At 38.7% G+C, this 24,981-nt stretch overlaps 1 protein-coding gene across 3 annotated transcripts in view; it reads left to right on the top strand.

The window, feature by feature from the left end:
- The window catches only part of mtor (mechanistic target of rapamycin kinase), a 133,853-nt gene extending 123,443 nt beyond the window's left edge, over positions 1-10,410 (top strand). For all 3 annotated transcript variants that reach the window (XM_044117457.1, XM_044117467.1, XM_044117449.1), the window contains 10 exons: positions 46-168; positions 2,493-2,575; positions 2,650-2,722; positions 2,805-2,879; positions 4,482-4,617; positions 6,778-6,843; positions 6,926-7,006; positions 7,114-7,194; positions 7,326-7,431; positions 8,665-10,410. In XM_044117457.1, coding sequence (XP_043973392.1) covers positions 46-168; positions 2,493-2,575; positions 2,650-2,722; positions 2,805-2,879; positions 4,482-4,617; positions 6,778-6,843; positions 6,926-7,006; positions 7,114-7,194; positions 7,326-7,431; positions 8,665-8,680 — 840 coding nt within the window. In that variant the 3' untranslated portion in view covers positions 8,681-10,410. The remainder of the gene's footprint in view (positions 1-45; positions 169-2,492; positions 2,576-2,649; positions 2,723-2,804; positions 2,880-4,481; positions 4,618-6,777; positions 6,844-6,925; positions 7,007-7,113; positions 7,195-7,325; positions 7,432-8,664) is intronic.
- The last annotated feature ends 14,571 nt before the right edge of the window (positions 10,411-24,981 follow it).

Here is a 24,981-nt window from a genome sequence, read left to right as displayed (position 1 = left end):
GGCTGGAAGGTGGACACAGATTGGTTTGACCTGGGTTTGTTTCAGATGGCACCAGACTACGACCATCTGACACTGATGGAGAAGGTGGAGGTGTTTGAACACGCCGTCAACAACACGGCTGGAGACGACCTGGCCAAGCTCCTGTGGCTCAAGAGCCCCAGTTCTGAGGTGTGATGCTGACTCCTTACTAGGCCTGTTGGAAACGAATATTTTAGTAATCAAGTAATCTATCGATTATTCCTCCGATTAATCTGATAAAAAAAAAAAAAAGATAAAATAAAATATTGGTAAATCTAGCATAATACCAGTGTTGCTACTTGATATTAACATCAGTCCAATTTTGCTTATTTGAGCATCCCTAACAGTTACTTTTCAGTAGTTTACAAATTAACCTGATTAACAAGAAGACAAGTTTCTAAGTTAACCTGAAGAAACGCTATACAAGAATCTGAAAATCAAGTTAATAATTAAGAGGCAGGCTACACTAATAAAAAATGTCTATGCTCCAGATTTTAGTTTATGTATTCATCTTCAGTCAATTTCATAGATGAAGTCTCACTTTGCCCAGCCATTAATAGCTTTTGTGTTTATGTTAGCGATGGGATTTGTAACCCTAGCCCTATCCCAACTACTCAGCCGCCCGGCGTGTTCAGTCTATTCTCTTATAAATACTCTGTCACAATAGCAAATTTTGCTAAGCGATTAATTGTCTCAAAAAACTATTGCGATCGACGATAATATTGTTTAAAGACCTTTTCACACTGATTTAATGGAAATTACATAATAATGCATGCAATTTCCTGCCAAAGATAGACTTTATTTTCAAAAGAACATTTAACACTGGAACTGATAAAATAAACAAAACAACCAAAACCAAAAATAAAATGGATTCTCAGTCTCCATTAACAAAAATGTACTTGAATAAAAACACCAAAGTGTAAATAAATACTGCATTCAACCAAAAGAGTTCAGATTATGAAGTCTGTAAACCATATTGCCCTTCAGTAATCATTAGATTTAAATAGAGAAGATGGAACATCGACTACCTGATGCAATAGTTCACACTACAGGTTAGTTCACTCCTACATTTTCCCCTTATGACAATATTAGAATGTTGGTTGTTCTAAGATTTTTGCTTGTGATCATCTTGTAGTGTGGTGTGTTACGCTCTGATCTAAATCAGGGGTTTTCCCCAATGGGAGCTTTAATGCAGCCTGTTGAATGTGACAGGTAGCCAATCAGAAAGCGTCGGATTCTCCTCAGTGCTTTCTGAAGGGAAATTACGGAGGGGAATCCCAAACAGCTGACACGGCGAAACCCGAAGTCCAGCAGACATTGGAGATGATATGTGGAAACAACATCAATGTTTATAAAACATTTCATGCAAAGAATATAGAAATGAGGAGGGGAGGAGTTGGAGTGAAATTGCTACCAGTTGATGAACCCGGTAACTTTTCAGCTGTTTTTTGTTAACGTGACATAAATAGATTATAATGATTTTCATTCAGTCAGGACGTTACACTGACACTAGAGCCACATGCACTGCAGGTAGATTGTAGTAAAGCATTAATTAATGCCTGGTTTTAAAATGAGTTCACTGGACTTGTAGCCATTATTTTGTGCCCATTGTTGGACACCACACGGCACGAAAGACGAAATAACATTTTTCTCTGAGAGACAGCCTTCCACTGAGAAACAGGTTCTCATTTTATCATTCCAGGCCTTCATTTAAAGCATTTCATTTCCAAGAACACAAGAACATTTCTATGATTTTAGAGATATTTGTGAAGATGGCTGAAGTTTAGAGACATTTATTTATGAAACACAGTTCAGCAACAAGCCATTCAAAGAGACTTGCACCATAAAACATAATAAAGTAACCAATTATGAAACAAGGATTAAACATTACGCTTTGTCATCAAAATCATCAAATATGTCGATCAATGTTCCAGTTATTATAAATCAAAGGAAACTAACCAAATGGGTTTTTAATAAGAACCAAACATGGAGGAGCAGGATTCAGCTTCTATGATCCACAAATCTGGAAAACATCTGAAACACTGATTTCCTTTAAATCTAGACTAAAACACTCCTGGTTGGAGCTGATTCTGAACCATAATCAATGAATCATCAATCAACATATTGATGTTTGTTACAGTTGGTGACTGTATGATGATTTTATGACTTTGAACTGTCTTGTTGCTGAAATGTGCTATACAAATCAATATGATTGATTGGTTGATCGATCAATGTTTGATTCTGGTTTTGATGCAGAGCAGAACCAGAACATGAGAGGTCAGCAGGTTGATCTAGCAGCAAATCTTTAATACGTTTTGTGATTTCTAAACTCCCAGCAGGATTGTAAAGTGTCTTCTCTCAGTGAAGGACTGTGGAACCAGGCCAATCCGCTCCATCTCCCTGGTTTTAGTCTGAACATGAGTTTTAATTACCTGCATTGGATTTATTGAGGAAGGATGTTACCTGTGTTCCAGGTGTGGTTTGACAGGAGAACCAACTATACGCGCTCCCTGGCTGTGATGTCCATGGTGGGCTACATCCTGGGCCTGGGTGACAGGTGAACTTGCCCTCATCAACATAAACCTTCTCTATAACCATAAAGCAACTAACGGTGGACTTCCTGTTACCCAGACATCCATCCAACCTGATGCTAGATCGGCTCAGCGGCAAGATCCTCCACATTGACTTTGGAGACTGCTTTGAAGTGAGCAGTAATGTTTTTCAGTCCAACATAGTTGTTTTTCTGTGATTAGTCAGAAACTCACCTGTATGCTAACGTTGGCCAGGTGGCGATGACCAGGGAGAAGTTTCCTGAGAAGATCCCATTCAGACTGACGAGGATGCTGACCAATGCCATGGAGGTAATGCTGTGGGAATCCTGAGAGGGAACGGATGATCTGTGAGGATTTACTGCAAGTCTCTGGGCCTCCCAAAATTGCTCCTAATAATTTGGCCAAGAAAGAAGGGAACCAACGTGTTTTTTACACAGATTTTAACTGGGGCTATTTTTAGATAGAATAATTGCATTCATTTTCCATAACAGAATTACACAATTATCATCCATCCATCCATTTTCTTACACCCTTCTTCCCTAAATGGGGTCGGGAGGGTTGCGGGTGCCTATCTCCAGCTGCGTCCCGGGCGAGAGGCGGGGTACACCCTGGACAGGTCGCCAGTCTGTCGCAGGGCAACACAAAGACATACAAGACAAACAACACACTCACACACACACTCACACCTAGGGAGAATTTTAGAGAAACCAATTAACCTGACAGTCATGTTTTTGGACTGTGGGAGGAAGCCGGAGAACCCGGAGAGAACCCACCATGCACAGGGAGAACATGCAAACTCCATGCAGAAAGACCCCGAGCCGGGAATCGAACCCAGGACCTTCTTGCTGCAAGGCAACAGCTCTACCAACTGCGCCACTGTGCAGCCCCACACAATTATCAGTAATATCTAATATTTTCTTTTGCATCATTATGTTGGAAACTACCGTATTTTACAGACTTTACATCTTACTATAAGCCAGGTCTACAAAGTATAAAAAAAAAATGGAAATGTACATATATAAGCCACACCAGGCTTTAAGCTGCTGGTATCTGCATCGCTCTCAGTTTTTCAGAAGAACGCAGCAGAGAGCTGCATTCTTAGTAAATCTGCTATTATGCAGCCTTCCATCTCTAACACCGAACCATGGTTCACGCTGAGCGGCAGCGGCTCTTTTTCCCTCCTGTACTACCAGATCGATAGCCCTCAACTTAAAAGCTGCATCATATCAACTTCTTGGTGTTGTTTCCATGATGAGGGGGTATGAGTTTGAAGAAATTTCTCTGTCATGCCTGCTGCTAGCATGTGCTTGTTCTAAATGAAAATTAGCACTTTCTTCTTTGATTTCCAATTTTTACTTCCAATGACTCACTTCCTGCTAAAGAGCCCCCTTGTGGTTGAAGAAAAATCCACAGAAAAGTCGCACCGGGCTATAAGCCGCATGTTAAAAAGTGTGGGAAAAAAGTAGTGGCTTATAGTCCGAAAATACAGCAAGTCCTTTTATAGTTTACATAATTTTCCACAAACATCAACTTCCTGCAAAGAAAAATCTGAGATCAATCCTCTTTTTGTTTGTTTGTTTTCTGTTTTTCATAGTTTAAAACCTAAAAACAGAAACAAATTAGTGTAAATTTATGCTCATTTTGAAAAATGAGCACAAATACTATTTATTATGCAAAAATCATCACTGGGCTGCTTACAGTTTGTTTATGAACAAAATAAAGGTTAGTCTTTCCCATTTTTGCAATGTTTTAACAGAATTTATAACTCTGATTTGTGCTTAAAGAAGAAAGAAGAACATTTATTTAAAATTAAGTCAAATTTGTAAGAATTTAAATCGAAGCTTCTCAATTCTTATTTAGAGCTCACCATAAAACCAAAAACCGTGTTTTTCCATCTGCGTGTGTGTGTAGGTGACGGGGTTGGACGGGAACTACAGGATCACCTGCCACACTGTTATGGAGGTCCTGAGGGAGCACAGGGACAGCGTCATGGCCGTCCTGGAGGCCTTCGTCTACGACCCGCTGCTCAACTGGAGGCTCATGGACAGTAAGGAGCCGTTGACCTGTTCCCTCTGACACACACCTCACACAATAAGCTGTTCCATCTTACACACACACTGTAGAAGCCTGCGGCTGCTGAGCAAGTTCCCATATTAATATGTTTGCAAATTTTAATTTAGTTTAACAGTTTTTACGTCAAAGTGAATTGGTAATATTCTAGGACTGAAGCAATTAATCGGACTAATCTTGAGTAATCGATTATTGAAATAATTGTCAACTAATTTAGTAATCATTTAATTGCTAATAGTAGGATACATACTGTAAAAAAAGAAAGTTTTCGGACAAAATAATACTCAGAGCGAGGGCTGTTGTAAACAAATATTTTAGTAATCTATCGATTATTCTTACAATTAATCAAGTAATCGGATTTTTAAAAAATGATAAAATAAAATATTGGTAAATCTAGCATAACACCAGTTTTATTATTGGATACCAACCTCAGTCCAATTTTTCATGTTTGAGCATCCCGAACAGTTACTTTTCAGTAGTTTAGAAAATTAACCGGTGACAATAATAGCTCTTGAGCTTAGAATAATAGCTTTCTAAATTAACCTGAAGAAAAGTTATACAAGAATCTGAAATTATACTCAAGATAATATGAAAAGGCAGGCTCACAAAAATGCTTATAAAATGTCGATACTCCAGCTTTTAGTTTATATATTCATCTTCAGTCAATTTAATAGATGAACTCTCACCTTGTCCAGCCACCTTCATTCGTCACACTCAGAAACTCATCTACCAGCTGTGTACCACCACGATGATCTCTGTCATCCATTTGTTTAGACCAGAATGATATGAACTTAATTGTGCAGTTTGTCCGTAAAGCTACACTTACACTACACACATCAACTACTCAGCTGCCCGCCATGTTCAGTCTATTTGCCTACCTGTATAAATACTCCAGCAGCGCTCTTCCCACCGTTTGCTCTGAACCAGCAGCTCCCGGACGAAAATGACTGCCATACTCCAGGCATTGCGGCAGACATTTTAAGGATGCTTACTGGTCCCCCAAAATGATGAAATCCCAGGCATTATCATCAATCGATAAAATGCTGCTAACACTTAGCTTTCGTCAATAACTCATAGGCAGAAGTGAGAGCACTGCGCAACGTAAATAACATCCCGGCCAGAACTCGGTGAGCTAAATATTAAAATATAATTTAACAAAGCTTCGAGGCAGATAAATTTTTCTCAAGGAATTTTAATAATCGAGGAACTTGAATTATTCGAGGAATCATTTCAGCCGTACTCAGAGCTCTAATTGAGTCAAAATAGTTTAAAAAACATGTTCAGTTTATATTTAAGATAAACAACAGTTCACCTGTAAACGTGTTCCACCCAAAACTCCTCCAGGGGCAGTTTTAGCTCCACCTGGTTCAAATTTTGTAGAAGAAAATGAAAATTGAACATCAGTCCAGTTAATTGTAAATCCCAAAAAATGAACAGATTAGCCTCACACTGTTTTCTTGCTAAGTCGAGTTGAAAGAGCTGAACTTAAAAATATTGTTAGACAATTTTTTCATTGCACATAAAATCTTTGCTACAAATGATTAAGCAAATTCTGTTGATGCATTTTAGGCAACAAAATGCTTATTTAAAAACTGAATTTAATTATTTGTTTATTAGATTTAGCTGTTTTGAAGTCTGTGGCTCAACATAAATCTACAGATTTATGGAAGATTTAATTTCAGACAGAAATATGACAGTCAAACCCACAAGGCGTGTATATAAACTTCTGACCAGAGCTGTAGATTTCTACAAATGAATCAGGAAAAAAACTCAGTAAGAGTCTGAGTGAAAAATATGTGCTTTAGAGACAAATATTAACAAATATTTCACACATGTAGAAATTTTTCTTCCCTCGGATGGTCTGACATGATGAATTGAAAGATTATCACTCATTATTTTGTGCAAATAATAAAAAATCCAAAGGCTTGTGATGTCACATTTGCGATCATTATTTCAGTAATTTCATAATAATATTTAGTTTTAGAAATTACACACATCCCAGAGTTAATTTGTGTGAGAGCAGAGCTGAGCCACATCAGCATCAGTGAACAGACTGAGAGGGATTTTTATTTCATTAATGAAAACCTGTCTCTGTAAATAAAATGTGGAATAATGTGGTTGTCTGCCTGTTGCACAGCAAACACCAAAGGCACCAAGCGTTCCCGAACCAGGACCGACTCGTACACCACTGGCCAGTCAGTGGGTCAGTAGCATGCAGACTGCAGAGAGAATGACTCCACCTTAGCATAAAACACAACCAAACATTTGAATGTTGTCGTCTGCAGAGGCGCTGGATGGCATAGACCTGGGAGAGACCACGCACAAGAAACCCGGGACCACGGTGCCTGAATCCATACACTCCTTCAGTGAGTCCATCTGTTTCTATGGAGCTCCACATGAATGTTATTGTGTTGCAAACTGACTGTAATTTTCTAGATCAGTGTATTAATCCTGACATGTTTGTGCTTTTAAGTTGGAGATGGCCTTGTGCAGCCAGAGGCTCTCAACAAGAAAGCCATTCAGATTATCAACCGAGTACGCGACAAACTCACAGGTGGGTTCTGGACTTAGAACAGACCCAAACTGGATGATCACAGCTTGGTTTTTTCTCAACACGCAACCACCGGAAGGCTCTAAAGCGCCGATCTCCACATCTAGCCAGTCACACAGAGTTTATGTTTTCAGGGCGAGACTTTTCTCATGATGACACGCTGGATGTCCCAACACAAGTGGAGCTCCTCATTAAGCAGGCCACGTCCCATGAAAACTTGTGCCAGTGCTACATCGGATGGTCAGTATTTAGCGATCAGACTGACATCATGATGACTGCCAACACTGGATCATTTCCACATCTTTCATGTTTCAGTCACAGAACCTTTAATTAGAATTTCTTTGATAGATCAACAGCAAGTAATACTAGGTAGAGGATAGTTATCAATATTAAAAGGACCAGTATAATTTTCCAGGCACATAGTTCCTCTTTATAACACAATCAAATAACTATGTTACCTTCAGTAGTTATAAAAATGCTATACTGTATATCAAATGCGACTTAAATTTAACACCTTGAAATTGGGGCTCTGTCTCCTTAAGAGGATCCTGCTCTTCCGGAACCTCCTTTTCCATTAAGTCGTCCCAACATGGCGTCTCTAATAACCCTGTAACAACATTTTTACCAGCTTCTCTCTAAGCAGTAGCTCTTGAAATGCATCAAAGGAAAAGAAACTTTTTAAAGATATTCTCTGCTATTTGTAAGTCGTTCTAATGGAATAAAAATCTATAAAAATTATAAATCAGATTTGGTATAAAAAAATATTTTCTCAATTCTCCACTTTAACCTAGTGCAATATTTCTAAGAACATTGCAAACGCTACTATGGAGGAGCTTTGCTGTGGTGTAACCTGGAGGCAGATGGAACAAAGAGCAGGAGCTTCTTAAAGAGACAGAGGCCTAATTTCAAAGTATCAAATTATGAAGTCAAACTTCTTTTCCATCCTGTTTAATATATGCAACATTTTAGTAACAACTGAAGGTAACACAGTTACTGTTCTATAAATGTCACTATGTGGCTGGAAACATGATACTGTCCCTTTAAGGACAACTGTTAGTTTTTATCTCCACAAATTAGGTTTTTGACAGTAGAGTGTCAAAAAGAGGGCCGTTGTTGGAAGAAAGTAATAAAAAGTTTTGTTACTTAAACTGTAGCTTTCACAAGTCAAATCAAACCATATTCCTGCATTAGAATGGCCCAGTGCAAAACTCAGACCTATGTGTAAGTTTTTCTCCATCTAATTTGACTGAGATTGAGTTATTAAGCAAATTGATAACATTTTCAGTATTCAGTAAGGTTTCGAATTTGTCACATAAAATCATAACATAACATACCTAATTTCGTCATTGTAACGAGACAAAATGTGAAACAATTTGAGAAATTCCTACCAATAGGCCACATCTCTACTGCAAGCACCTCACCTGGAGTTACTTGGTTTGTTTAACGTTCTGTTGCTTTCTTTCTACCTTCCAGGTGTCCGTTTTGGTGAAGTCACAGCTGGAGGTCTGATGAACCAAGACGAGAACACGATGGAAAAACTCTCCCTAAAAAAGTCCAGAGTGCAGATCTGCTGGGAATGATGACATTTTCTCTTTTGTCTGTTCAGTAATTGTGTGAATAACCTGTGACACGCTCTGAGACTACTGTTTTTACTCCATAATTGATCTATTCAATGCTCAAAACCACTTTCCAAATTTTTAACATAATTATTTGCTAAAAGCTTTTGATGGAGTGCATATTGTAATAAGTTATATTTCTTGCAGGCCGAGGTGTTCTTCAAGCCAAACATGCTGTTATTGCTCTGCTAATGTGACAACTGCAGCCATGTTTTTGCCCATTGCTAACTGAAACACATCATATACTGTGAGGTGTGTTGGTGTGCCCTTAAAGCTTGTACAGATCAATGTATTTGTGCCGAGTGCACAAAACTGAGCTGCTCATCTTCTGCTGCGAGTTTAAACAAAAAGCAAATAAAACGTTGAATAAGGAAAAGCTCCTTGGAAAAAGTTAATTTTGCTTTTGCAGTTCCTCTGGCAGCCACTGAGGGCACTCTGACTCTTTACAAAACCCTTCTTCCACTTCTCTAGTCAAGCTTGAAGGAAGAAAAAACATCCTCTATCAGGTTATAGACGAGAGGAGCACATCCCACCTCAAAACCACAACTAATATGTGTTTTTTTTTCTCCAAAGCTGAGATGGGATTTCTTGTTTTTTTCTGTCGCTGCTGCTATATTTGTCATCTTATAATAAATTTAGCAGGGAAGACTCCAGCTCAACAGGGAGATGCAGCTGTGCACAAATGAAACTGAATCCGATTCTGCAAATTACAGAGGCAGCACAGGAGACAACTATTAATTTGTGCTGTTGTTATCTGCAGAGTGAGGTAGCCTCTGTTCTGTTTGCTCTCATTTCTTTTCCCACTTAATTTCTCCATTTATTTCTCCTCTGAAGGTTAATTACTTATAGATAGTTAAGGATTAGGGATCAATGGAAAGTAGTCATTGATCTCTTCCCTGCCGTGTCCACCTCTGCAATGTCACACTCTTTACACACTGGAACAGAGGCTTGGTGATTATTTGTTCATATCGATCTAGTCCTTCTCTGTTTTTCTCTTGCTTTTCTATTTTTTACTGGCACACGCTTTCCTTTTTGCAACCAGAACCTCATTATCAAAAATGTGACTCTTCATAGCCACGGCCACAGTTTCTGCTGTTCCTTTTCTCTGTAGCTTAATTTGTTTGTGTTATTTTAGTTTCTAAAGTCTGGTGAGTGCCAAGCAAGTCAATACTTCAAGTTAAATAGCTTCCATTGATTGGGAGACAAATTTAGCTGTTTACCAACTGTGGAAATGAGCTAAGGCAACAAAACACCAACCAAGGTGTGTGCAAAGAGCAGGTTGATGGTGACGAATGGTACTCTCTGGGAGGCAATGCCCCCAAGGTGAGGAAAGGTGAACAGGTTTGGCAGTGGCAGGTGGGACGGACACTAAATGTTCATTCAATCAGGCTTTCAGGATGTCACATGACCAGCCATGGCAGAATTCTGGCTTACAGCAGAACCTTCCCTGCTGGAATTATTGAAACATCATTAAACAAAGGCAACCTGAAAAATTCCAAAATGACGTTTTCAAACAATAATTTCTGTTATTAAGAGGAAAAAGCATTTCACCCCTGATGGTCTGGAAAACTCTGTTCTGTTTAGACCAAAGTTGCAACATTTGCTTTCACACTAAATCGTGTTTCAAATTATTATGCAAGTGATATTTTCTCAGATTTTCTTAAATGGTCAATGCAAATGATGGTCAGTATCATTTTCAAGTCATGAACTATTACAGTATAAATGAAATTTTATTGAACAAAGCTCCCCTTGAGAACAGTATTTTTCTTTAAATAAAATCTCAAAATGCACTATTCCAAATTAATATGCATAGGAGATTTTCTAAACATTTGATGAATTACAAAGAACTGCAAACATTCATTCTTTGAATGTGCAGCATTAAGTGATCACATGTACTAAAATCAAAAGCTATTTCAATCAAAAACATCTTACAGATCGAGTTCCATGTTAACATAGAACCCCCTCTTTGATATCACAGCACAATTCTTGCATCCATTGAACTTGTGAGTTTGTGGATAGTTTCTGCTTGAATTTCTCTGCAGGATGTCAGAATACCTTCTCAGAGCTGCTTTGATATGAACTGGATTCCACCCTCAGATCTTCTGCTTGAGGAAACTCCAAAGGTTCTCAAAAGGGTTGAGGTCAGAGGAGGATGGTGACCACACCACGAGTTTCTCCTCTTTTATGTCCATAGCAGCCAATGACACAGTGGTATTCCTTGCAGCATGACATGGTGCATTGTCATGATGAAGATGATTTTGCTACAGAAGGTACGGCTCTTCTTTTTGAACCATGGAAGAAAGTGATCAGTCAGAAAGTTCATATACTTTGCTGAGGTCATTTTCACACCTTTGGGGACTCTGAAGGGGCCGACCAGCTCTCTCTCTCTCCCTCTCCCCATGATTTCAGCCCAAAGCATGACTCCCCCACCTCCTTGCTGACGTCACAGCCGTGTTGGAACGTGGTGGCCATCCACCACCAATCCACTACTGCTTCCATCTGGACCATCCAGGCTTGCACAGCAGTTATCAGTGAACAAGTCTGTTTGAAAATGAATCTTCATGTACGGCTGGGCCCACTGCAGCCATTTCTGCTTGTGAGCTCTGGTTAGGGGCCCAATAGTAGGTTCATGCACCGCAAGCCTCTGGAGGATCCTCCACCTTGAGGTCCCAGAGGCACCAGCAGCTTCATATAAACTGTTTGCTGCTTTGTAAGGACATTTTAACAGCTGCTCTCTTAATCCGATCAAGTTGTCCAACAGAAACCAATTTGTCTAACAGAAACCTTCCTCATTCTGCCTTTATCTGTACAAACCCATCTTTGTTCTGAATCAACAAATCTCTTCACAGTACAACAACGCTTCAGTTTTTGTTAAATATCTAATGTTTTCATACCTTGTCATACGGCACTACACTATCTGATGATTTTCGTCAGCAGAGATCCTTTCTCTTTCCCATACTGCTTGAAACCTGTGGCCTGCTTGATAATGTGGAACATCCTTCTTAAGTAGATTTCCTTTAATTGATCTCACCAGACAAACTAATCAACCAGTTCTCTGAAATTAATTATAGTGATTCAAAGAGCCCTGACACACAATACATCTATAAATTTAATAGCACAACAAAAAAAATTATCTTTATGACACTTAAATCCAATTTGGATAATAATTTGGAACACTGTGTACATTGAGTCAAATAAATGAAACCCTGTGAGCAACTTGTTTTCCTGGCGTTTGTGGACATTGCACCAAGAACTAATGAAGGAAACGACACACAACCTCTGAAGAAGACACTGAGTTCAACTTCCTTCTTTATGAAATGGAAACGAAAATCTGTGGTTTCAGATTTTGGATGGTTTTTTTTTTTTTTTACTTAAGTGTTTCTTCTGGTTGTATTTACCCAGAATGCCTTGTATTATAGTCTGCTTTGTGCTTTTGTTGGCAGTCTTCAGTCCACTTGGCATTCACATATGCATTTCAACCAAACTAAGGCCCTAACCCTACCCTAATGAACAAAACTTTTTAGTCAAATTAAATAGTTCAATTAAAGCAGACCAAACATGGCAGGTGTGAATGATCTCTTACCTTTAAAAACAAGTTCAGTTTCGCTGGGCACTGCTAGACTTTTAAGAATCAAAATTTCCCTTAAATAAAACTGGTCTGATAACATGAAGCAGGCCAAAACATATGAAACGGCTGAACATGGAGGCTCAATCTAAAGCAATTCAAGAACAGATCAGAGAGACCTGCCAAAGCCGTTTCTGAAGCTTTGGGTCTCCAGTGAGCCTCCATGCCAGCCAGTTATCCACTAAAGGAGAAAAGAACAGCCAGGAACCCTCCCAGTAGCAGTCAGCACACCAGATTTACTCCCAGCAGCCACCCGTGACTCAAGCAAAAGATCACAAAAGAACGCAGAGGGACATCCAAAGCACAGACAACCTCACTTGTCCTAGGTGAAATCAGACTTCATGATTCAGCAAAAATACTGGGTGAACCACTGCTGATCAAAAAAGACTAGCAGAGGCCCATCACACTTCCTGATGTTCCCCAAGACTTCTGAGGAAATGTTCTGTGGACTGAAGAGACAATGGTTCAATGCTTTGGAAGATGTTTTCATGACATCTGCTTTTAAAGCTAAGAATATTTCAGAAAAAGACCATCATTCTGCCATCAAACATACTGGTGGACGTGGTGTGATGCTATGGGACGGCTTCGCTGCTTCAGGGCCTGAAAGGTTTGTTCTCACTGATGGAGCAATGAATACTTCCCTCTCTCAGAAAATCCTCCTAAACTGATCAGATCCTTATTAAAGAATCTGGACTGAAATTCCTCCACAGCTCAGTGAAAGACTAAGTTATCAGAAATGCGTGAGTGAAGTTTCTGCCACCAAGACTGTTTACATGGGAAAGGGAAGTAGGGGTTGGTGTGCCACTCATGATCTTCCTGTCTAAAACTTGTCCTGAAATGGAACCTGTGATGGCTAGAAAAGTAATAGTATAACATTTATTTTAACGACTACCTTAACTTTTTGAGCCACCTTTAGGTTAGACTTGTGAAAGAAAAATTGTTTTATTGTTTCCTTTATGCTTTCATTTAATTCTTTTACTCATTTAATCCCATTAAATGTCTCACATATATTGCTCAATTTGTTAGAGTGTGCAGACTCTGTTAGACAAGTTTCCTGTTGACCTCTCCTTGCCACATTAAAATGTCACATAGGGTCAGAGTTTTGAGAAATTGATTGCACATGCTACGGGTCCGACAGATGTTCCTGTGAAGTAAAGATGTTCCATCAGCAAACTTGATTCTCAGAAACTTACATGTTTGAAGAGAGGATGATTACCATCTAAGGGATTAATTAACGGGTCAGTTACATCCTCCCACCCTGTTATCTCTCAAGTGAAGATTGCACCCTCCCTTCCTGTTATCACTCCTTGTATGCTATAAGAAAGAATGTATCTGTTACTGATGTTCAGAATTCATTGCAGCGTGCTGTGTGCAGTTCTCGACTCGCGGATGAAATAAAGATTTTTCTCTTTGCCTTTTGCCAGAATCCCAGACTGATCTGTTGCCCAACAGAGTTTTTTTTTCCCACAGACTGTTGCTGATAGAAAATGTTTACATGTTCTGTTCTCAGTAGGTTTCAAACAGGAAGATCTTTTTCCCCTCTTTCAACTCTATTTCCTGTGTAAATAATAAACTTTTTTGCAATTAAGCATCCAATTTAAATCTGACAATGTCTAAATTTGTACTTAAATAAACTTCTAAGATTTTAGTTGGGTTCCGTGTTGTGTTGGTTCTGGTCTGTCTGGATAAAGGTAATTATACTGTGGGTATTGGTTACTTTCAAGTTATTTTAAAAGTTTAGTTTTCTGCTGTAATCTCTAGCACAGCAGCAATCTCTTCTCCAAACTTCAACAGAAGCTGCAGAAAATTGAGATATTGATCTCAGATATCAGAGGGTCTTGGAGAAAAGCTTTCAGCAGATGTGCTAACGTTTCTGTTAACCTTCTGTTGTTTCATCACTCTCTTTATAGTCGTTGTCAGTCTCTGCTGTATTTTGATTTAACTGCATCTAAAAATTCAGAAACTGGCATTTAAATTTAGACATAGACTTCCAGTTTCTCCAATCCAAAAACATCCCGTGCTTTTAACAGGAAGCTAGAAGCTGGGCTGTTTTAAGAGTGTGCTTCACTTTGGTTTGTCTGACTGCACTGGAGATGTTGAAGGAGCATTTATGAAATCTCAGGGGGGTTATGGAAAGCTAAAGAGGGTGCATGGATGTGGAATAACATCCTGAGGAGGAGCGCTAAAGGAGGACAGGAAGATGAAAGAAAAACATCCAGAACTGTGATGTTAAAGTCTTTCCTTCTTACAGATTTCTTCTGTTAAACATCCTAAAGTGATAGATAGACGTACGGCTGGATAGCGAGGAAACGATCAGGGAAATTATCGGAATGTCCCATCAGTTCCCCAAACCATGATTAAAAAGAAACCTCCTGAAAGGCATGCGCCTGGTCAGGGGAACCCTCTATGATCAGGGTGACACACTGGAATCAGAGCAACCCTCATCAATCAGCACAGAGAGTAAAAAGCTCAGTTTTCTCAGTTAACCCTCCTGTGTTTGTTACATTTGGCGTCATTGGGACCTCACTGGTTTACTTTCAGGAACTGAAACCAAAAAGAGCTGGATCTGTGCCATTGGCTCCGGAGACTGACCTCTGACCTGGAGTATAGAAAACACATGATGTTAGCCGCACTGAGACTGCAGGAGGGTTAAAGGTCCATAAAATGACGACTTTGGCAGCAGAGATCTAAGATGGTTAATGTCTGTTTTGGTTATGGGAACTCCTACATTAGCGGTTAGCATTAGCCTCCAGCACTAAGTAAAATATTTTACAACAGGCAAAGAAGGTTTCCTTCAACTTCTCTCAAACTAATGCTGATTTCCCCTCTGAGGCTGGAGGATTTGGAAATTCCAAGCAGCAGAGGATGTAATTAAGACGTCGAGGGAAGAGGGGTTTTGTCGCTCTTCTAAAAGCTGTGAAAGATCCAGGCTGGGGGAGAAAGCATGCAATACTTTTCTTGATTACTCACTAGGATTCAAAACACTCGTCTGGCCCTGCTATGGTTCTCAGAACGCTTTGGCCCTCCAACCGCCTCCTCTCTAACTCCTTTTCTCCAGCCAACAGCTGTGAAAACGGACAGACAGAAGCGATAATGATGACCAGCGTGGCAGTTCGATCTCAGGCTCTGAGTTGTTGAAAGCTGCTGCCTGCAGGCAGGATTTGGGCTGTCTCTGTGCACTGTGCTGTGAAGCCAGTATCGATGAAGTTGACAACATTTTAGCCTGTTTGAGATGTGCTGGCCTCCGAGGACGCCTCAGAGGCGTTGTGCTGCCAGCATCAACATGGTTTATTCTGCCTGGTGATGTCACAATGTGGTAGAAAAAAGAGTTTGTCTGCTTCTCAAGCAGCAGGAAGGAGCCGGCTGGCTGACTTACAGGCTTACATAGTTACCTGGAGGCAGATTTGAAACTACAAATTAATCCCATCAATTAGGACTTTTCTACACAGGCGATGCAAAATGCACAAATCTCATGTTTCCCATGAAACCTGTTTGATGTACTGTAACATTTACTGACATATTTATTAATTAATGTAATTTATTTCTTTACATAAATGGTTAACACATAGACCTGACCTGAGCCTCTCACCCAATGAGTGAGACTGACCTCTGACCCAGAGCATAGAGGATGGATGTATGGATGTATGGATGTATGGATGGATGGATGCCATGTAGAACAATCACTAAATGGAACAGAAACAAATTCACATATTTTGAAGCTCATGAGTTTTTTAAATTTGAAAAAAGCTGTGTGTTATAGTTCTGAGCTTTTTAACTTCAGTTGTTTCTTTTCAAACTTCCTGTATTAGCTAGCTGTGCTGTAGCTTCTACACAACTACTAAGAAAAAAATAATTTGGTTGTTGCCACACTGATTGTATAATGGTAACATGGAGTTACTATTGTCTCTTGAACCAATATTTAATAAAAGGTTAAAGTTCAGAGGAGTGAGAGGTACAGTGGACGACAGCCTACATATGGAGGAAGTCAATCTAACACACCACTGTCTTCAGACCTTTGCTGCTTGTTTTACACATTTTCTGTCTAATAAAATAATGCAGTTTAAAGCTGATACTTTTCTTACTTCCTGTGGCAGCTTGCTGTACTGCAGTGCTAACAAGCGACAGTGTCACAATGAAAAAACGCGGCACATCTCAGCCTCTGTAAGGAGTTCTGGAGGTTCACAGCTGAAGTGGCTTATTGAGACAAATGCTTTAATTAGACCATTATTATGAGGAAGTGGCCACTTTAAGTTCTGTAAACACTTCCAAAATTGCAGTGCAAATTCAAAACTCCTACTGTTATATGTTGATGTTAATGACGTCTGAACAATGATACTGATGTGTTGGCAATACATTGTGCATTTCTCTTTTTTATAGTGGTTGGACTTTCACAGTGTAAATGCTTGGAAGATTCTGATCAATAAAGCTTTGAAAAACTAAACTCCAAATCTGTAACAAATATCTTTTTCATTTCACAAGATGCAAAGGAAATCTATTATTCCAACTTCATGGACAGTGAAATCTGTAAACAGCTGATCAATCTGTCTTAGAGTAGCTAAATATTTTAACCAAGTCCAGTTTTTACAGTGTTAAACTTTTTAACATAATCTGTTTCAACTTAGTTTAGCAAAACCTTTGTTGCCTTTTAGTGTTTTATAAAAGCACAATTAGTAATTTTCCTGCAGAAGAAACCAGAACATTTACAGTGTCTTACGAAAGTATTTGACCCCCTTAAACTTTTGCAACATTTTGCTGCTTTTCAGGCTTCAAACATAAAGATCAAAAATGTTTTATTATTTTGGGAAGAATCAACAACAAGTGGGACACAATCGTGAGGTGGAACGAAATTTATTGGATATTTTAAACTTTAACATAAAGAAACTGCAAAGTGAGGCATGTAATGTTATTCGGCCTCCTCACTTTGTAGCACCACCTTTTGCTGTGATTACAGTTGCAAGTCGCTTGGGGTTTATCTATCAGTTTTGCACATGGAGAGACTGAAATTCTTTCCCATTCTTCCTTGCAAAACAGCTGGAGCTCAGATGAAAGGTTGGATGGAGAGCTTGTGAACAGCCGCTTTCAGCTCTTTCCTCAGATTCTCAATTGGATTCAGGTCTGGACTTTCTATTTCTATTTCTATATCCATTCTAACACCTATATACGTTTATTTGTGAACCACTCAATTGTAGATTTTGTTTTATGTTGGAAGATAAATCTCCATCTCAGTCTCAGATCTTTTGCAGATTCCAACAACCTGGACCTGAAAAGCAGCAAAAGGTTGAAAAGTTCAATGGGGACGAATACTTTCACAAAGCACTGTACATTTAGTAAATCTAGATTGTGATCCAGAGCAGAACTCCAGGAGGAGATCTAAGGGAATCTTGCAGGATGGTCTACTGTGAAGATTTTCCACTTGATGCTTTTACTCCTCGTGAAAGTTGAACTGAAAACTTCTGACCTTCAAGTCTGCAGCCATGTTTTACACATTTAGCATTTAATTTTCACCTCCCACTCTTATTATTTAAAACTGTCTCAAAATAGAACAAAGTTCTTATATTATCTATATTATCTATATTATCTTGCCCTGTGACAGACTGGCGACCTGTCCAGGGTGTACACCGCCTCTCGCCCGGAACGCAGCTGGAGATAGACACCAGCAACCCTCCCGACCCCATTAGGGAAGAAGGGTGTATAGAAAATGGATGGATGGATCTATATTATCTCTCTCTCTCTCTCTCTCTCTCTCTATATATATATATATATATATATATATATATATATATATATATATATATATATATATATATATATATATATATATATATATATATATATATATATATATATATATATATATATATATATATATATATATATATATATATATATATATATATATATATATATATATATATATATATATATATATATATATATGTACCGGGTTCTCCAATCCAAAAACATGACTGTCAGGTTAATTGGTCTCTCCAAATTCTCCCTTGTTGTGAGTGTGTGTGTGTGTGAATGCTTGTGTGTCCTGTGTGTCTCTGTGTTGTCCTGCGACAGACTGGCGACCTGTCCAGGGTGACCCCGCCTCTCATCCAGAATGTAGCTGGAGATAGACACCAGCAACCCTCCTGACCCCATTAGGGACAAAGGGTGAACAGAAAATGGATGGATGGATGGATATCTATATACATATAGATAGATCTCGATATCTATATAGATATCTATCTATAGATGGCAGCCAACAGAACTGACTGTATTCTCACTGGATTCTACTGAGCCAGCCAGACTGTAGTACTGAAACAGATGGTTAGTTTCTGTTTCTCTTCAGCTCAAACTTTGATTTAGTTATGAAAATACTTTTTTCATATTTTTTATAGAAAAAGAACATGAGCCTTTTTAAAGTCACTCAGCTCAGCTTTTCACAGAAATGTGTTCCTACCTAATAAGCATACAAAGTAAAGCTTTATAATCTTTTCAGTCTGACGCAATGGTTCAGTGTGTTTCTTAAAAGCAGCTCTTTACTGCACTCTGTTAACATGCGAAGAGTCACATTAAATCATTCCAGATATGTTTGGTCCATCTGATTGCTTGAGTTGTTTAATCTTTCACACCTTCCACTTACAGCAGCTAAGGTCAGACAGAACCAGCAGGTCTGACCCATTTTTACATGATACAGACACTTTTAGAGCAGAACAGAACTGCTGACATTCATCTGCACAGATACATTGTTTAGTGATGTTTAATAATGTTTAGTAATGTTTAGAGAGCTTTCTCTGTCCGTAAAGGGAGAGTTCTTTGGTCCTGTTGAGAAGTAATAAGTAGTATGGATCTCATCTCCTTTTAATGACTTCATACAATAAAACAGATGAGAAATTAAACAGGGTTAAAATATAAAATTGACTGTGTGTTTCTTTGATTTTTTTTTCATATTAGAGAAAACTTGAATCTTGTTGAAACCGTTCAGGTATCGCCTGTGTCCACAAAGTTCCTCTTAAGAACGTTGTGAGCAGCTCAACAGAGAAACATTATAATGGTGAAGGCCGAGGGCCAGTAGGTGGGATTTTCTCTCTAGTCCAACAACAATAGCTCTGTTCTTATTGACCACATATTAAGCAATTTGGCATTTTGTTTTGCAAAACTGCCATGGAAATGCTTCTTTCTCATTACAAGTCATGCATTTAACAGCCAGATGTTACAGTTGGTGGAAATGACAAAGAAAATGACAGGAAGTGGTAGGACGATGATTGTTTTATCACATGAACAAATGTATTCACATGTGACTTTATCTGCATTTTTTTTTTATAGAAACAGTAATTGCAAAAAAATTTTTTTAAATTTAGTGCAATATCAACAAGATTTTGTGAATATTTCTAAAGGAAAGGCAGCTAAAGATTTTATTACACATAAAATGAAGCTGGCCTCGGTGAGTGGATCTGAAGAGGAGAATCACTGTTACAGAGGACTGAGGAGGAAGTTAGAGTTGGGCTGAGTTTGGCAAGCAGGGGGAAGTGATGATGACCTGTGTTCCTTTAGTCTGTGATAAATCGAGGTGAGCGCATGATGGAGGATCCAAGGGAGCAACAGAGGAGCAACCAGGAGACCCTGGAAGGCATACTGGAGGAATTGACTTGGACTAAGGAAGAACCAGAACACAATAGTAAAACCAGTTACCACTGGTTCACACTGGGGAGAAGAAGGCCGAAAAACAAAGATGCTCACACCCACAACCCTATTGATGAAACAGGGGAAGCTTGCTAAAGAAGCTCAGTCTTTCAATAGTTCATCTTACTGACTTTCTTCGATAGTTGGTTTAATCAACTGGAAGGCTGGATTTGGCTGAAGTTCTTTACATGTACTTTGTTTGTTTTATCCTTTAAATTGATTTATGTGTGCCATGCTTCATAGTATTTTTTATGTGGGTGAAAATTTAACTTGATATAGTTTTGCTTTTGTTTGTTTTGTTTTCCTCTATGGTAAGATCTTGACCAGGACTCCCTTGGGAGAAGAGTCATCTTTTTTCAATAAAATGAATAATGAGTGGGTGGACAGATAAACAAAAGAAAAGGATTTACTGTTCTTGTTTGTCCATGATTGTTCTCTGTCCAGGCATACGACTGTTTTAGGAATCCAAATGTAAAAGTACATTAGAACAGGCAATGGAGGAGTCATTTGCCAGGATTCTTTCCTTTAATGATATTTCTTTACTGCTGTGATCTTGATACAAACGTGTTTCGCTAGCTCTGCAGCTCTAGGAAACAGGTCAGTGGACTGATTTGAAATTCAAAACAAAGCCAGTTCTAATTTGGTTTGAAGGAAAAGCTGAGCTGGTCCCCGTTCTCATTAGCATCTTGCTGACAAGCCAACTAGTATGGCGTCTGCTCCGGCTGACAGGAGGTGGCACCGCCGAGGTAAAGGTCTGCTGTGGCCCTGAGGCCGGCCGGCCGGTGAGTCACCGCTGCTCGCTACAACAGCGGCCTGTAGCGGCACAGCGACACCAAGACTGATGATCCGGTTATTGGGCAGCATCATGTTCGCTCCAGCTGAGCCGCTCGGCGGGTAGCACCGTGGTGATGTGAGTGTCAGCCAGGTGTGAGACTGAATGGATGATGCTGCAGACTGAGTCCTCCAACACCACAAATAAAGAGTCTTATAGCTTCCTTTGTTTTTCTGTAGATGCCGTTCTGGGTAGCAGGTGCTCCAACTGAAGTTATTCAGTCTGACATTTCTGGTGGAGCTTAGCTTTTTATTTTATGGTTGCGGAGAGGAATAAGACTTAGGACTCAACTTCCACTTTTTAAGTGCATTTTTAACTGATGTACAACTAAAACAAAAATAAATAGCAGCAGTTAAAACAAGATAAAATTTAGTGACAGTGAGCATTACTCATATATTATCACTATCGTATATATTACGGAGCAATTTATATTATTATTATTATTATTATTATTATTATTATTATTATTATTATTATTATTATTATTATTATTATTATTATTACAATCTAAGTTATTTCAGATCAGGAATTTTTTAAGTGATTTTTTTAAGAGATTAAATTTGTTTAGAATTAGTGCAATAAATAAATTTAATTGAAACGAATTCTTATCATCCTAAACTTCAACAGTTAAATCTTTATACAAATGTTATTCTTATAACACGAAGCACCATGAAAGGAAATTAATTATTTAAAAATCATACATTGTATTTTTCTGGATTTTTGTTTTAGATTCCATCACTCACAGTTGAAGAGTAACTATGATAAAGATTACAGTCTTCTTCAAGCTTTGCAAGTGGGAAAACCTGAAAAATCAACAGTGTATCAAATACTTGTTCTCCCCACTGTACATATTTGCATAGGATTGTAAGAACTGAAAGATTATTAAAAATGTGATTTTTAAAGATTTGAACTGCTTTCATGGTGCTTCGTGTTATAAGAATAACATTTGTATAAAGATTTAACTGTTGAAGTTTAGGATGATAAGAATTGATAAGAATTCGTTTCAATTAAATTTATTTATTGCACTAATTCTAAACATGCTTTTTTAATCTCTTAAATACAGGTAACGAGTTCAAACAGGTGCAGTTAATACAGGTAATGAGTGGAGAACAGGAGGGCTTCTTAAAGAAGAACTAACATGTCTGTGAGAGCCAAAATTTTTACTGGTTGATAGATGATCAAATACTTATTTCACACAATAAAATGGAAATTAATTATTTAAAAATCATACATTGTATTTTTCTGGATTTTTGTTTTAGATTCCATCACTCACAGTTGAAGAGTACCTATGATAAAAATTACAGTCTTCTTCAAGCTCTGCAAGTGGGAAAACCTGAAAAATCAACAGTGTATCAAATACTTGTTCTCCCCACTGTAGAAGGCAATTGGACTTCTTCTATCAGTTCCTCAAGCCGTTCCAGCCAAAAAGCCCCTTTGGGTCTGAACATGGTTAGCAACAGAATTAAAAGTAGTTGTCATAGCAACAGCTTGCAGCATCACCTTTCAATTGATGCTGTAATGTCAAACACTTTTTATTATGACACTGTTCTGTTCATAATAATGTACCCTGATGTCATGATTTGTTGTTGAAGAGCATGCTAAATTTTTGGGGGTTGTGATGGAACCATGTTGGTTTGACTAAGGTCTGAATGTCTCTTATCATTAGTAACTAATGAACTCTGAAAGTTTCTTGATGGTTCAAAATTCAACATTTATTTTTCTGTTTTATCAGGAATACCAACTACTCGGGGATAAACTCAGATATGTTACATTTTGAGAATAACAAATTATAATTGTAAGTATTATTGGTAGAGTTTTGTCCTTCCAAAGGAGGTGTAAAATGTAATATTTGAGGAGTTCTACAACACTAGTAATGTGATAATTAGTTATATTTTTCCAGTGTCCAACATTGTGAAATATGTGATGCTTTTCTACATGTTTTTACTGGCGATCTTAAATTTAGTATTGAAAAGGATTGTTTATTTTGCTATTTTTATATTTCTCCTCCAGGTTTTGCACATTTAAAAAATACTTGATAAAAACTATCTTCAAAAATAATTTAGGGAATTTTTCACTGCAGGTCCAGAGGATCACAGATGGCAGATTCTGTAAGGATTTGTAGCTGGCTTCAGTGAACAGAGGAAAGCTGCACAGAATGGTGAGATGCAGTAAATAAGGATCAACAAGTCACATAATAACTGATAAAAATATATGTGAAATGTTTTATTTGGAAGAGTGTTACGTTTTAGTATTGTTTGTTTTGAAACACCTCAGATGAGCTGTTTCAAAACAAACAATACTAAAATGTAACTGGTTGCAGTCAACCTTCTTATTTGGCTCTTAACGATGTCTCTGGTTGTTCTCTGACTTCCCTCTCAGACACGTTGTTGTCCTTTCAGAGCTGTCAGTGTCTGTGTGTTTTTGTTTTCACACCCTGTTCAGAGGCTGTGAAACTCTCCAGAACGGAGCACTTTGGATGTCTCTGAAAAGGCAGCAGCCCACGTGAAGACGCTGGAGTCAAGCATTCTCTGCACATGTTGTCCTGTCGCTCCCACTTAAAAGTGCCTGCATGCTCTGGGTTATTGTTGGTGAGTTTGTCAGACGCAATGATAACGTGGCTACTCAGCGGTATTAAAGCCATAAGCATTGTTGTTTTGCTGAGAAGCTGAAAGCTGAGATTGGATAGAAACTGCCTTCATGTCTGACTTGTCGGATTGGTGCCACTTCACAGCAGTGGACCTAATCATTCAGCCTAAGTAACTTGTTGACACAAGACTGTCCTCTAGCTGTCTTGGTCCCCCAAACTCCACCTCTAAAGCCCCTGGAGATTTACTCACCAAGGAGAATTGCTATTACATCTCCTGTTATTATTTGCCATAAAAATGCAGAGAGTGGCGACCGACTCTGAGGTACAATAAAAAGCAGTGGGGAGTGAGATGGCATCCACGCATCATCAATCAGACACTATAGTGAAAGATTGGGCCTCTCCTCACTGGCTAGTGGAAATTGATTTTTCTGTAAGCCTCAGCGATTAGGGTGTGAATAAAACAAAATGGGGGAGTGATGGCGTCGTGGGGAGAGATCAGCCAACTTGGGAGGAGAAGATGGAGATGGAGTGAGACGGAGCTACAGGAGGAAACTGCAAAGAGAGCAGTCTAGTGACCTTCAGTTGACACTGTGCTGACAGGAAGGGGAAATATGCAGCATAGGAACCAAGGACAGGACAACGTGATTCCATATCGATGCCTATAGCCTCAGTACACGGGGTGTCTGTTCCAACCACTGCACACAACCCAGCTTTTCTTTTTTTCTCTTTAACCTTAAATCACTTGCAGGACTCCTCTGAGGGGGATTCTGCAACTAGATTCTAATGCAAAATGAAGCATTCAACAAGATTCGTCTAAAGAAATAAAAACTACCTTTTTCACTACAGACGTTTATGTTACGCATGGAAATAGCAGTTGTGTAATTAATAGCCCTAATAAAAGCTGCAGCAGGAGAGGAGAGTTGTTTCTGTGTCCCTAAGATGGTACAAGGTGGCTCCAACCGATCCAACAGTTTTTATAGAATGCCGTGATGAAAAGTGGCTCATAGCAGAAGAAAAAGCCAGAGTTGAATTCTTTTATCTTTTTCCATGATAACATGGAAAGAGATAAAATCACAGATAAAAAGTAAATATTCAGAGGAATTTAAGGCTAAACTGAATTGGAAATTGAAATAAGCCGATAAATTTAAGGAGATGTCATTAGTGTCTTCCCAAAGTATTCATTTGCTTTCCACACAGGCAACATCTGCTGACCTCAGAAGTTTGTTTTCCTTCAGATGAGCTCAAGAACAGTTTGTAGAAAACTTCACGGAATGACTTGCTGAGCCTGAGCATCCAAACTTTATGTCACCAAAGTGTTAGTTGTAGTAATATTAAGGATGCCTTCATTGAACTCTAGAAGAGGTGTGGAGAATGTCTCTGCCTGCTAATCCAATAGATGAGTCGGCAGGATGGAATAGGGTTAGAGTTAGTGGCCTGATCTTCAGGCGTTGGCTTTACT

The sequence above is a fragment of the Gambusia affinis genome, linkage group LG01 (genome assembly GCF_019740435.1).
Source record: "Gambusia affinis linkage group LG01, SWU_Gaff_1.0, whole genome shotgun sequence".
Taxonomy (NCBI): domain Eukaryota; kingdom Metazoa; phylum Chordata; class Actinopteri; order Cyprinodontiformes; family Poeciliidae; genus Gambusia; species Gambusia affinis.
The sequence above is the reverse complement of the archived record's forward strand: the minus strand, read 5'-3'. Positions and strand labels throughout refer to the sequence as shown.